The 12,680-nt window shown below is 45.7% G+C and overlaps 1 protein-coding gene across 1 annotated transcript in view; it reads right to left on the reverse strand.

Moving 5' to 3' along the window:
• Positions 1-12,680, reverse strand: part of EXOC4 (exocyst complex component 4) — a 309,715-nt gene that overhangs the window by 29,898 nt on the left and 267,137 nt on the right. Inside the window, exon 14 of the mRNA XM_068189371.1 lies at positions 12,474-12,652. Coding sequence (XP_068045472.1) covers positions 12,474-12,652 — 179 coding nt within the window. The remainder of the gene's footprint in view (positions 1-12,473; positions 12,653-12,680) is intronic.

Below are 12,680 nucleotides of genomic sequence, written 5' to 3' on the forward strand. Positions count from 1 at the left end.
GGAGATGGATGGAGCCATCACAGAAAAGCAGGAGTCAGCTCCTTCCTGCTGCAGGCAGATGCACACACCATTTTTCTCCTCTCCACAATTCACTTGCAGCACTTTAAGTGAAGCTGTAATTATATTTGTCAGTGGAGATAAGGGGAGGAGGGAGATGGGCACAATCTGCTCCCTGTTTAAAGCACTCAACTCCTTCTGGGGGCCCCTGGCAGGGAGGAGGCTCAGGTGGGGTTTTTGGGGGGGTGAATCTGAATTTCTCCTGTGGTTTTTTTTGCTTTTGGAGCTCAAAGGAAGCCTTTCAGAGCTCATCAATTTTCCTTTCTTCTCTGGACATCCAGAAGAGAAAATCCCATTCCTTTAAGTCTCACTCCAGATAGTTCTACTCCATCATCCCTGGCAGCATGAAGCCAACAAATGAACTGGAGCAGCAAAAAATAATCGGAGCCTAAATTATTGAAGGGCTTTGAGTAGAAAATGCCATTTGGAGCTGGTTGTGGAGCTGGGCAGTTCTTTGGGCAAAGGCTGAGCATTCCCGTGGCTGTGGACCCACCACACTCTGAAAAAGGGAGGGATCTCTGACTGCTGAAATGCTGGGAAAAGGGGAAAAAAATATGGAATGCTGGCAAAACAGACCAAGCATCCAATTCTTTTCCCCCTTCTCCTCCTTCCTAACCCATTCCCACCCAGCTGAGCATGAGCCCACCTGGCCACCACATGACCCTGGCCAATGTCCTGCTCCACTGGCCCCGATCATCCTGGAGCCTTCCCAGGCTGAATTTGAGGGTGAATTTTCCATGCTGCTGGATAAAAGTCCCAGCTTTGTTTGGGATTTCTCCTCCCTGGCTGAAATCACAGCCGAGTCCTCTCCCTCAGAGGAAAAGGAATGTTTCATTTCAGCAAAGCTGGAGAAAATAAACTCAGCACAGGCCTTGTCACCCAGGATTTCAGTCACTCTGCAGTTCCACGGTGCCTGCTGGCAGGTTGTAAATGGATGGATGCAGATTGCCAGACCTCTGGAATTTTAAACAAAAGCCCTGGAGCCACTCAGGTGTGAGCAGAGTGACCACTGACACATCCCAGTAGTTCAACAGCACCAGGAGCAAAATCAGTCCAAGGAGACAAACTCTGCGCCCTGAACCTGAGGAAGGAACCTTCAAAATGCTCGGGATTTGTGCAGCATTCCCTAATTTCCTCTATGGGGGAAAGGAAAGGCTCACAGAGACATTTTACAGCTCTGCTGGGGGAAAATCCCTCTTCTTTGGGAGAGAGATGCAGCAAGAAACTCCTGCTGAATTTAAGGACCAGTTCACAGCTCCTTAAATTTGAATTTTGCCCTCCCTTCCTCTCCAGAAGAGGTAACTCCAAAAAAACACAGGGAAGAGGGAATTTGTCACGGGGTAGGTGCTGGATTAAGCCTTTGGAGAGTCAGGGTTAACTCTTCTCTCTGCTGGAGACTTTCCTGGGGATCTCAGGCACCACTTTCAGTGCTTGAGTTCCCAGCAGGTAAAAACCTGGATAATGAGATTTTATCCATCACTGCCATTCTAGCAGGGCCTCCCCGTTCCCACAGCTTTTAGCACCACGAGGAGATGATGCCACAAGGACACAAAATCGTTACTAAAACACCTTCAAAAAGGAGAATATCTGGTGTTTCAAGGAAAAAGCTTTGGGTGAAGCCAAGCAGAATTAGAGATGCGATTATTTTTTAAAGGAATAGGGTGTGAACATCAGATCCAACATCAAGGACTTATTTCAGCAGGATTTCTGCCAGGAAACCTCTGACTTGCACAACCAAAAAGCATGAAAAAATTAATAATTTTTAAAATATTTCACTATTTAAAAGCCACCTCTGTGTTAAGCCATGGTCTGTCCCTCTGGGACTCAGCTGGGAAAGGGAAAGGTGCCGCTGGTGAGGAAAACTTTGTGAGGGGACAGGAACGTCACCAAGGTGTCCATGCCCCCCCCAAAAGGGACTTTGAGGTACAGATCAGTCCCTGCCTTCTCCTAAATTGGTCCATTTGGGAATTCCAGATCTCTAGGAAAGGACTGGAGTGAGCCATAAAAGCTGGAGCTGGATTTTGATTCTCCCATAGGATTCATTTCAGAGTGAAGGGAATTCAGGAAGCAAAGCTGGATTTTGGGGTCCTTCTTCTCTGAGGTGTTAATATTTGAGCCTCTTAGATACGAACAAATACTTCAAATATTCACCCAGATATTGCTGCTTTTTACCTAAATTGCTCTCTTTTGTAGGGATTAAATCCAGGGAAATAAAACACTCAAAGGAATGATTTCTCCAAAGACTTCCAAGATCATGGATTGGAAGGGAACCAAGAATGTTGGGAGGGAACTTTAAAGGCCATCAGTCCAACCTTCAAGGTATCTGGCACCTCACAGCTGGATTTGGGATGTCAGCTAAATTGTCCAAATTCCCAGCATTTTACTGGGAATTCACCTTTTACTGGGATCAGTGTCAAGGGCACTCACTGGTGCCAAAGGGACAAAGCTACACTTGTAGGACAAACAGAAGTGAAGAGGACAGGAGCTCAGGGAGAGCCGCTCATTAATAAATCTCCGAGCAAATTTCCACGAATGAGTCCTGTTTTCTCGGAGAAAAATTAGGGATGTGCTGGAGGAAACTTAAGGAAGGGATTTCCCCTTGCAAATCTCCTCGAGCTTCTGACAGGGACACAGGGAAAAAAAAAAAAAAAATTAGCAAGAAAGAAGGAAAAGGAAAGCAAGAAGACAAAAATGAAGGGCTGGCACTGAGAACTTCCTTAAAATCCAAGTGCAGGAGAAGGGGCAAAGCTGGAAAAAAGCACCCCGACCTTTGAGGTGGCAAGGAAGAGCTGCAGCCCCCATCAGCTGGGTAAACACTAATGATGAGCAGAGCCCAGACTGTCACTGGTGATAAAGAGCAGCCTAAACACTCTATTAGTTTTTCATTTGGGGAATTAATGTTTTTTACGGCGTGTGTACACTCGGCACTTAATGAATTGTCTCGTTAGCGCTGCCTGCGGAGCTCCTCGCCTGCCTCCGCTGCTGCCGGGCATAAATTTCCCCAGGAAATTAGCACTTTTAAAAAGGCAATAACTCCTCCCAAAAGTGGGTTTGTTTTCTGCAAAGATGCAGCCTTGGAAAAAAAAAAAAAAAAAAAAAAGGATTTTTTCGGGCGGGGGGGAAAGGAATCTGTTAAATAAAATAGAGGGGCAACTTAAGAGGTTCGAGCTCCATCCTGGAAGGTTTGGTTGATCCACACTGTTCTTAAAGAACTTTGCAGTCTGGAAAAGGCTTGAAAACCACCCAAAACCAATTCATTTAAAAAAAACTCTAAAAATCAGGCGTTTTTAACTAATAAGATGGGTTTTTTTCTTTCACTGGAGGAAGCAAAATTGTGCAGGGAGAATAAAGAGGAGGATGCTAACACAGGATTAGGAACAGAGTTGATTTCACTATGGAAGGATTCCCTAAAAAGTCCAGGATTTGCTGTTCCAGTGCTCCTCAACTGGGAAAATTCCTCTGTGTTAATTTTTCCCGTTTTCAGTCATTTATGATGTAACTTTCCCAGAACTTGCCCTTCTCAGAATTATTATTTCCTGGGCTGAATTCGATTATCTCAGAAGTGACTTGATTTTAAAAAGTCCTTTCAGCTTCTTCTGAGTTCTGGGAAGGATTTTTTTTTTTTTGCCTGTTTTGTTCCCCAATGTGCTTCACCAAATTTTCCTTAAAAACAGGGAATATCACAGGTCAGTGTAGATAATTCCATCAATCTACAGCAAGTCAAAAACTCACCCCCCTTTTCCTCAGAGTCCTCCAGGATACTGAGCTGCACCTCCCCAAAAAATGCCCTCAAAACTTCCCTGCAGGATTTCTCTGGGCCTCAGAGGGATGGATTTGCAAAAGAATCTTAAATCTCCCAGTCTGCTGGACTCAGTGGAAGAGAAAGGAATAAAATTCCTGAAGTTAATCAGTGTCCTGATGCCCAGAAGTAAAAGTATAATGAAAATCAATACAGTGAAACCGATCCTTAGCAATCTTGGTTTTGGACAAAAAATAGATAATTACAGATAAAATTAATTATAATAATCAATTTTAGATATAATTATGCATGTATATAATCAATTATAGATACAATTAATCAATTATAGATAAAAGTGGTTTTTTTGAGGGCTGTTTGTTTTTAAGAGATTGGTTTGCAAAGCAAGAGGAGCAGCCCAGAGGTCTGGAAGACAAAGAATGAGTTTTGTCCAAGGGAATCCAGAGGAAGGTGGGGAATGGGAACATCCATGAGAAGGATGAAGAGCTGTCAAATTCAGGATGAAGAACGGGAAAGAAAAAGGGACAAGCACCAGGGTGATCAGACTCAGCCTGATTTCTCCACAATTCTTGGTTATTTAAGAGTCATTCCCCCAGATCCCAGAGGAATTTAAGTGCTGGTGAGACCAGAGTGACCCAATGGTGTGGTCAAACCCTGGCTGTGATTTTGAGTCCCCATCCCGTAATTTCACCAATTATTTCGCCCCCTCCGGAGCAGGGCAAGGCGTCACCTCTGTCCCACCGAGGAGGAGCAGGGAGGACTTTCTGCTCCCGATCTTTGCCATCAGGGAGTCATTTTCTCCAGAAGAAGTAACAGGACTGAAATGGGATGAACCAACAGGAGTGGCCAGCAGGCTCCTTGGAGCCATTCCCACAAATCCCGATTTCCTGGCATTACTCACACGCGGGTGCAAACCGGTCTGGAAAGCTTTGCTAATTGGGTCACTTAATTCCATGCCAATCCCCCGCGTTTAGGGCTGGTGGGTGGGAGGAAGGAAGGACGGAATGAGGGTAATTAGCGTAATGATGATGGTGAGTTAAGTGCTGACCCCACGGATCGATCCCGGCACGGATTCCCGGTGCTGTCTCCCACAAGAACCCATAAATGAGCAGCCAGGCCAGGGAAACAGCGGCTGATTTCCTCATCCCATTAAATATTTCATGGAAAGCGCTGAGGCTGGGGAAGGCTGCGATCCATGGGAAAAGCTTCAATGCAGACATTCCAGAGGGGGGAAAAAAAGCTCTGGAAGGGACCAGGAGATCACTTTGATGGGAAAACAGGAGCTTTTAGGTGACTGAGGACTGTGTGGTTTCAATCCCCGGGCTCCAGCAAAGCAGAGCCATTTATAAGCTATGAAATTTTCGTGCCAAAATTCTAAAATAAACCAAAACAATCTCCTCATGCTCAGTTAAATCGAAGCAGGCATGTTATCTTTGTGAAGTCAGCAGGTCCCTGCTGGTCTTGAAGGTGTTTTAACACTTTGCTATGCCAATTTTTCCCATGGTTTTAGTCCTGCAAAAGTCAACTCAGCCAAGAGGGACACCCAGCTGGACTCTTGTCCTCTGCCTGAATTGCTCTGCTCAGCTCTTGGCTGCAGAATCCTGGAACGGTTTGGGTGGGAAGGGACCTTAAATCCCATCCAGTTCCAATCCCACGGACAGTGGACCTCCCACTGTCCCAGGCTGCTCCAGCCCCAGGGTCCAGCCTGGCCTTGGACATTCCAGGGATCCAGGGGCAGCCCCAGCTGCTCTGGCAATTCCAGCCCAGGCAGGAATTCCTAATTCCCAAGATCCCATCCATCCCTGCCCTTGATGCCTCAGGGTTTAGCTTTTGTATTTTTCAGATTCTGAGCTGCTTTAGTGTGTGGGTCTGAGCTTCACATTATGGGATGGTGAGCTCTCTGCACAGAGCAGGGAGACAAAACCATTCCTGCTCCAGCTGGGCACCAAGGACAAAGGATCCAAACCTCAGGCCCAGGAGCACAAACACCGTGGGCTGGGGAGAGAAAAACAAGCAGGATGGGGCTGCATGGGCTAAAGCTGGAATGGGACAATGAACTCCAAGGTGCCAATGGAGCAGAGCTGATCCCAGTGAGAGCCCCCGGGAGCGCTCGTGCATTTTGGGACCATTTGGGTTCATCTTGGGTGCAGCCCTGGCTGGGCTCTGGTGCTGCCCAAGGTGGATCCATGGAGGAGATCCTTGCAATAAATCCCTGCTTTGTTCTGTAACTCTATCCAAGCCTCTGCTCCAGCTCAGCTTTCCCAAGGCATCGCCCTCTGGCAGTGGGAGCCATTCCCTGTGTCCTGTCCCCCCATCCCTTGTCCCCAGTCTCTCTGCAGCTCTCCTGGAGCCCCTGCAGGCCTGGTAGAGGCTCTGAGCTCTCCCAGCTGTTTTCAGCAGCTTTGCTAAGTCTGAGTACATTTGTAGTTCTATCAAACCTATAAATGGTGATGTATTAGCAGCTGAGCACCCCTGAGTTGGTTTGGATGTGACAGACCCCATTTCACTCCGGGTGAGGGTGGCAGAGCTCCCTGTCCTTGCTCAAGGGCATTCCCACCTGGGAAACCCAGGAGATCAGGCAGGGACCTCATTCCTTCATTAAACACCACCCCAAGCTCGCTGAGGGTGTGCTGGGGTTTGGAGAAGCCAAACCTGGGCACAGGTTTGGAGAGATTCAGAGATTCCCAATGTTTGTGGAGAACATTGGGAATCTCTGAGCATCCCAGAGCAGGAACAGGCCAAGCTGTGGGATGGACAAAAAGATCTGTGGACACAAACCATGGCCAAGCAGTAAAATGCCCAAAAAGAGCTTTTCCTTATTTTCCTCTGCTTCTCCTCAGAACCAACAGGATCTGAGTGGCTTTGTCCACCACCAGCAGCTCCCAGGCCAGGTTAATTCCTGCACCCAGGGCAGGCCCATCCACGATCACACAAAGGAGGTTCAGAGCACCTGGGAAGGGAAGCTAGCCAGGATTTGTGCTCTTCCAGAAGAGCCCCAATTGCTCAGACAGTGGGAAAGAAGAAATATTGGAAAATAAGCCTATTTATGAAGCTTAAATAAAAAGATGTCATTTAGATTAAGTCATATTGGAGCAGCAGATATCCACCAAATAATCAAAGCACTCAAGATTTACCTTGTTAATTTAATGGCAGGTGGTTTGCATTTGGTGGAAATGTGCAGCTTTTTCTGGTTTAGACAGAAATTTACTTTTGTTGCAATAACAAAGCCACAGCATTCACCGAGTCCTTCCTCTGCCCCAGGGCAGGCTCGTATTGATCATCTTTAATCTGGCTTTCAAATAAGGTTTTCTATTAATATATCTTTAAAAAAAAAAATTCTCCATGAGCAATCAATACAGCAAGATGTGCTACAAGTTCAGTGACAGGGAAAAAAAAAAACAACAAAACAGCTGCAGCTCGAGAGAAATCGAGCCCCATTTAAGAGCTGAATTCAGTTCATTAGGGGGTAAAGCACAAAGCCCTGCCCGAGCTCAGCACTGCTGGGTGGCCTGGCTGCCAAATGAAAGGCAGCAATTTCCCCTCCACACCGGGCGCGATTTCCATTTGTGCTGAAACCCCTCTGCACCACTCTGGAGGGGCCTGAAAGTGACTTTGAATGAAAAGGGAAAAGGGCTCCGCTGTCCATTTTCAAGTCATCATTCCTGGAGTGGGGCAGGATGCTCCTCTCAGCCATCAAAGCCCATTCCAGGCTCAGGGAAGCAAAGGGGAGCCTGATGATCCTCCAGGGACAAAGTGGCCCAGGATGCTCTCATGGCCCTCAGTAAGCCTTGGAAAGCATTTTGAGATCTGTGGCTGGAAAATGAGATGCAAATGCTCGGTGTTATCGTTCCTAAAGCCAGGCAGTGGCAGAGAGATGTAGGATTTTGGTTAAAAGCTGTAGGTAACCTCATTTTTTCCTCCTCTGCTTCGGATGGAAGTCGTAGCTCACCCAAACTGGGACTGTGGGGGAAGCACTGCCCATCTGCAGAGGAAAAAGGGGAAAACATCTTCCACAGCCCCTTGGAATTTAGGGAATTTGAGGAGAAAATATCTGCTGTGGGCACTGGGACACGGCAGTGAAGAGGTGGAATGGCCTCAAGGTGTGCTCCTGAAGAGATTTTCTCTTTGTGGAGAAGGAAGTGGAAGGACAGGGGGTCCCTCCTCAGGCTGGTGGCTGTTTTTCCAGTTAGAACTGGAAATGCATTAAAATGCTGGCATTACTCATCAGGGGTGACCCAGGCAAGGCCCACCCAGAGAAGGTGAACACGACACACCGAGCAAATAAAAGTTTCTCCACACGGAGGGGCTGAGGGAAGGGCAGCTACTGAGCCGTGACAGCCATGCACGCACGGTACAAAGGCAAAAACCTTAATTCCAATGAACCTTCTGGAAGAGAAAGATGGTGGAAGAAGTTTTACAGCAACTTCTGTGAGCCAGAGAGAAGTTTGATAAGAGGATCCAGGTTTGATAAGAGGATCCATGTTTGATAAGAGGATTCATGTTTACCCCTGAAAGAATTTCCTGCCAAGGTCGTTGACATGGAAACCTGTTGCCCTGATTTTTAGAAGTGTTAATTTTTCTTTTATAGTTCTTTTGAAAGTTTTAAAGTTCTCATAAAGCTTCTTCAGCCTTCTAATAATGTTTACGTATTTTTAGAGGAGTGCTCACGCAAGGTTCATGTAAATAATGATTGTTTTGCATTCTTCTTTGTGGGAGGAGAGAACTGATGGGCTGTTGGTTTGAGCAGTGTGGTTGGAGAGGTGGCAATTCCATCCTCCAATCCACTGTCACTTTTAGAATTCTATATATTGCGAGGTCAGAAATAAAATTGGCTTTTTCTCTTCTGAACTTACCAAGCTTCTGTGTACTCATTTCGTGTCCAATAGCGACAGAAACCAAGAAAGAAAGAAGGAGAAATAAGAGAAAGTGCAGCTGCCTGTTCCAATGAGCACTTTGTTTGTCTTTCGTGATCAATAAGTGTAAATTTATGAGTTTTGTAAGAATGTATAAAAAGCATGCATGCTAGAATAAAAACAGTTTGGAGCCTTCTGAAAATGGAGAGTGTTGCTTTGTGTTGTGACAAAAGACAATTGGGATTTAGCTGAGCTGGAGGAGCTCAGGGCCTGAAGGGGCTCCAGGAGAGCTGCAGAGGGACTGGGGACAAGGCCTGCAAGGACAGGACACAGGGAATGGCTCCCACTGCCAGAGGGCAGGGATGGATGGGATCTTGGGAATTGGGAATTCCTGGCTGGGCTGGGATTGCCAGAGCAGCTGGGGCTGCCCCTGGATCCCTGGAATGCCCAAGGCCAGGCTGGACCCTGGGGCTGGAGCAGCCTGGGACAGTGGGAGGTGTCCCTGCCATGGCAGGGGTGGCACTGGATGGGATTTAAGGTCCTTCCCACCCAAACCATTTGATTCCATGCCAAAGCAATTCCCAACTCTGAGTTTAAGCCTGTCAGCCATTCCCCGGTGATCACAACAGTCTCAAGTCACAGGGTGCCAAGATGCAGCTGAATTTAAAGGGCAGCTCCAACTCCAGGAGCCAACAGCTCATCTTTCATCCTCCTCCCTACAAACAAGCAACGGTCTTTAAAATGTTAAAAATCTTTAAAAAGATTGTCCCAACTCCTTCGTGGATCATAATAATTCCTTCTTTAAAATATTCAGGGAACCTCAGGAGGCTGGAGCTCCAGAGAGGAAAAGGATGAGGTTGTGTTCTGTCTGCAGCACAGAAGATGAGGAGGGGAAACCCAACTTCCATTTTCCTATAAAACCCCTTTAAAAGTGACTCGACTTCCACAGCAAATTCACCCTCTCCCAGCAGTTTTAATCCTTAAATGGTTATTGTTAAAAGGAGTTTGTATTCCCTCAAAAGACAAGAGCAGAAGGAAATGACTTTGTCATATCTGACTGGTTTGGGAAATAAAAAATCCAATTCTGAAGGGGAGCAGATAAGGGCAGAGCCATGGAAGAGCCATCAGCTCAGCAAACACCAAATAATGAACAGTGCAGAGACTGCCCAGCCTGATAAAACTCTCCGTTAGCAAGGCTGGGTTTAAATGAGGGATAATTGTGGCACGTCCACAGCCAAAGATTATTGAATTTTTATCTCTGGGAAGGGGCCTTTGACAGCCTCACCCCAAAGCCACCAGCAGGTCACGCCTCTTTTTAGGGTTTCCCAAAATCAGACCTGCCCAGCTCCACCCTGTGCTTTCTGGATGCTCAGAGCTGTGCCTGAGGGAATTTATTATTTATAATTTTATAAAATATAGTTATTATAAAATAAAAATATTACAAATATAAAACACATTATATATTTTTTGTAATATGTTTTTATTTATTTATTTTATATATATTATAATGTTTTATATTTATATAGAAAAATATATATATATAAATAAAATATATTATAAATAGTATAGATATAATATATTATATAATATATAATATATAATATGATATATATAATATGTTATATATAATATATAATATGTTATATATAATATATAATATATTATATATAATAAATAATATGTTATATAATATCTATAATATTATAGATAGGAATATAAAAATATAATAAAATATATTTATTATTTGCTTGCATCCAAGGAAGCTTTGCTGGAAAATCTGCTGCCTTCCCCCAGGGCCACCACCTCCATGTGGGCTTGTTGGGATTAGGGAATTTCTGGCATTGCACCAAAAATTCAGGTCCTGATCACTCACTGAACACTTGGGTGATGCCCTGAGTGGGACCAGGTCTGAATCTCAAGTTGCTGGGGCAAAAAAGAGAAACAATCAAAGGATGAAAATTTAATTTATAAGCAGGAGGTCAGGCCAGCCTCTGTCATTTCCTACCAGTGCCCCTCTTCCCCTTGTTCCAGACACTCCTGGCATTTGTGTACAGACATTTTAGGATGAAGTTATTACAAAGGAAGATGAATTTTTATTGTCAGGAGGACGCTGCCAAGTGAAATATTACACTTTGTGCTTTTATGTTTATTCACCACTGTGTGGAACGTCCTTTCTGAGGCCTGAAAGTCCTGCTCGTGCCCTTTAATATCTGGAAAATATTGATTTATTAAAAAACCTGCGTTTCAACCAGACCTCAAATTATAAATGATGTTTTGTTTTAACAGCTCTGACTGTTAGAACATAAATCCTCAGCCCCAAGAACTCTCCTAGTAACTAAATAAATATTTGTCTACTGAACTTTGATAGCATTTCCCACTGGGTTTTTTTAAATTTTGTTATTTGTTTAATAACAAAAAATGCTGGAACAGAGCAAGTGTTGTCACCCAGGTATAGAGGAGTCCAAGTGTGGGTTACAGGAATATTAATGCTACCTGGAGTAATTTGGGTTTTAATTGTTAACTGATTGTATAACCTTAATTTTCCTTCTGGATCCAAAGGATCTGATCCATGGAAAGCTGAGGGAGGGGTTTACAGTCCTGCTCTAGAGCAGAGTTAGAACCACAGGAAGGATTTCAGTCACCCAGAGAGGCCCTGCTGACAAGAATGATTTAACAGACACAAAACACTGTGACTTCGTTCAGCACCAGCAATTTTCCCTCATGATTTCCCAGAAAAAAAAAAGTCGGAGCTGATTTTCAACTCCCAACTCCCAGGAGAGCTGAGCTGCCCCCAGTCCTGGGCACTTTCCCCCACGATTCTGCTGCAAATTTCCAAACCAAACTGCAAAAATTCCCTGTATCCTCACCACATTCTCCTGAGTGCTGGGATCCCCTCGAGCTGTGTGGGTTTTTTATTCCATACTTTTCCTTTCCCAGCTCCTCAGCTGTCCCCTTGCACCCCCTGAGACAGCAGGGCTTGTTCAGGATTTGTAAAACACACAAGATTTAATTCCAGGGATGCTGGGCAGGAGGAAGAGCTCAAACCAAGAAAAAAGGCTCTTGGAACCCTGGCTGCTGGGAATTTGAGACTCTCTGAGCTGCCAGGCACTGACCCCCAAGAGAACACTGCATTGACCTGAGGCCATGCAGAAGCTTCCAAAATGGAATGGCAGAACTGGGATTGTGGGGGTGGAGTTTGAATGGAAGTGTGTGACATCACAGGGTGGGAAACTTAAGAGTTTGACCTTCAGAGGAAAACTCCAGCCTTGTCCAGGATCCCTGCTCCAGCAGAAGCACAGCTGGCACTGCAGGAGGGCTGAGCCACCATGGGATGGGACTGCTGCCACCTCCCTGACCCACAGGGGGTCAGCTCTGTTCTGACTCTGGCAGTGGGTTGTTTTCTGTTTTGTACTATTGCATTTGTATTTTTAATTTTCCTAGCAAAAAACTGTTATTCCTATTCCCATATCTTTGCCTGAGAGCCCCTTAATTTCAAAATTACAACAATTCAGAGGGAGGGGGTTTGCATTTTCCATTTCTGGGGAGGCTCCTGCCTTCCTGAGCAGATCCTGCCATTCCAAACCCAGACAGAAGTGATGCTCCTGGAGCCCTCCCCTGGTGCCCCCACGAGGAGCGAAGAGCCGCAACTGCTTCGCTTTCTGCCTCCCTCTGACACAAACCTGCCTGGGGAGCGGGAACAAAAGCTGCTCATTCCTGCCAAAAAAAAAAAAAACAAAAACAAACCAAAAAAACCCATTTCTGCTGCTCCAATCCCCAGGCTGAGGTTTCCCGTGGGAGTTACTCACTCTGGGATGCTGAGAGGCTGGAGAAAGCTGCCTTGGTGCGTCCTGCCAGCCACTCCAGGCTCTCGTGCAGGTTGGCCAAGGCTTTGAGGTCGCTGACGTCCCGCAGGATCTCCTGCTGAGGGATCAGCTTGTCTCCCAAATTCCCAATCAGAACTTCGGATTCTTTGCCAAAAGCAGCCCTGGAATGGAAAGCAAAGCCCCCTGAGG

Source organism: Anomalospiza imberbis, chromosome 5 (genome assembly GCF_031753505.1).
Source record: "Anomalospiza imberbis isolate Cuckoo-Finch-1a 21T00152 chromosome 5, ASM3175350v1, whole genome shotgun sequence".
Taxonomy (NCBI): Eukaryota; Metazoa; Chordata; class Aves; order Passeriformes; family Viduidae; genus Anomalospiza; species Anomalospiza imberbis.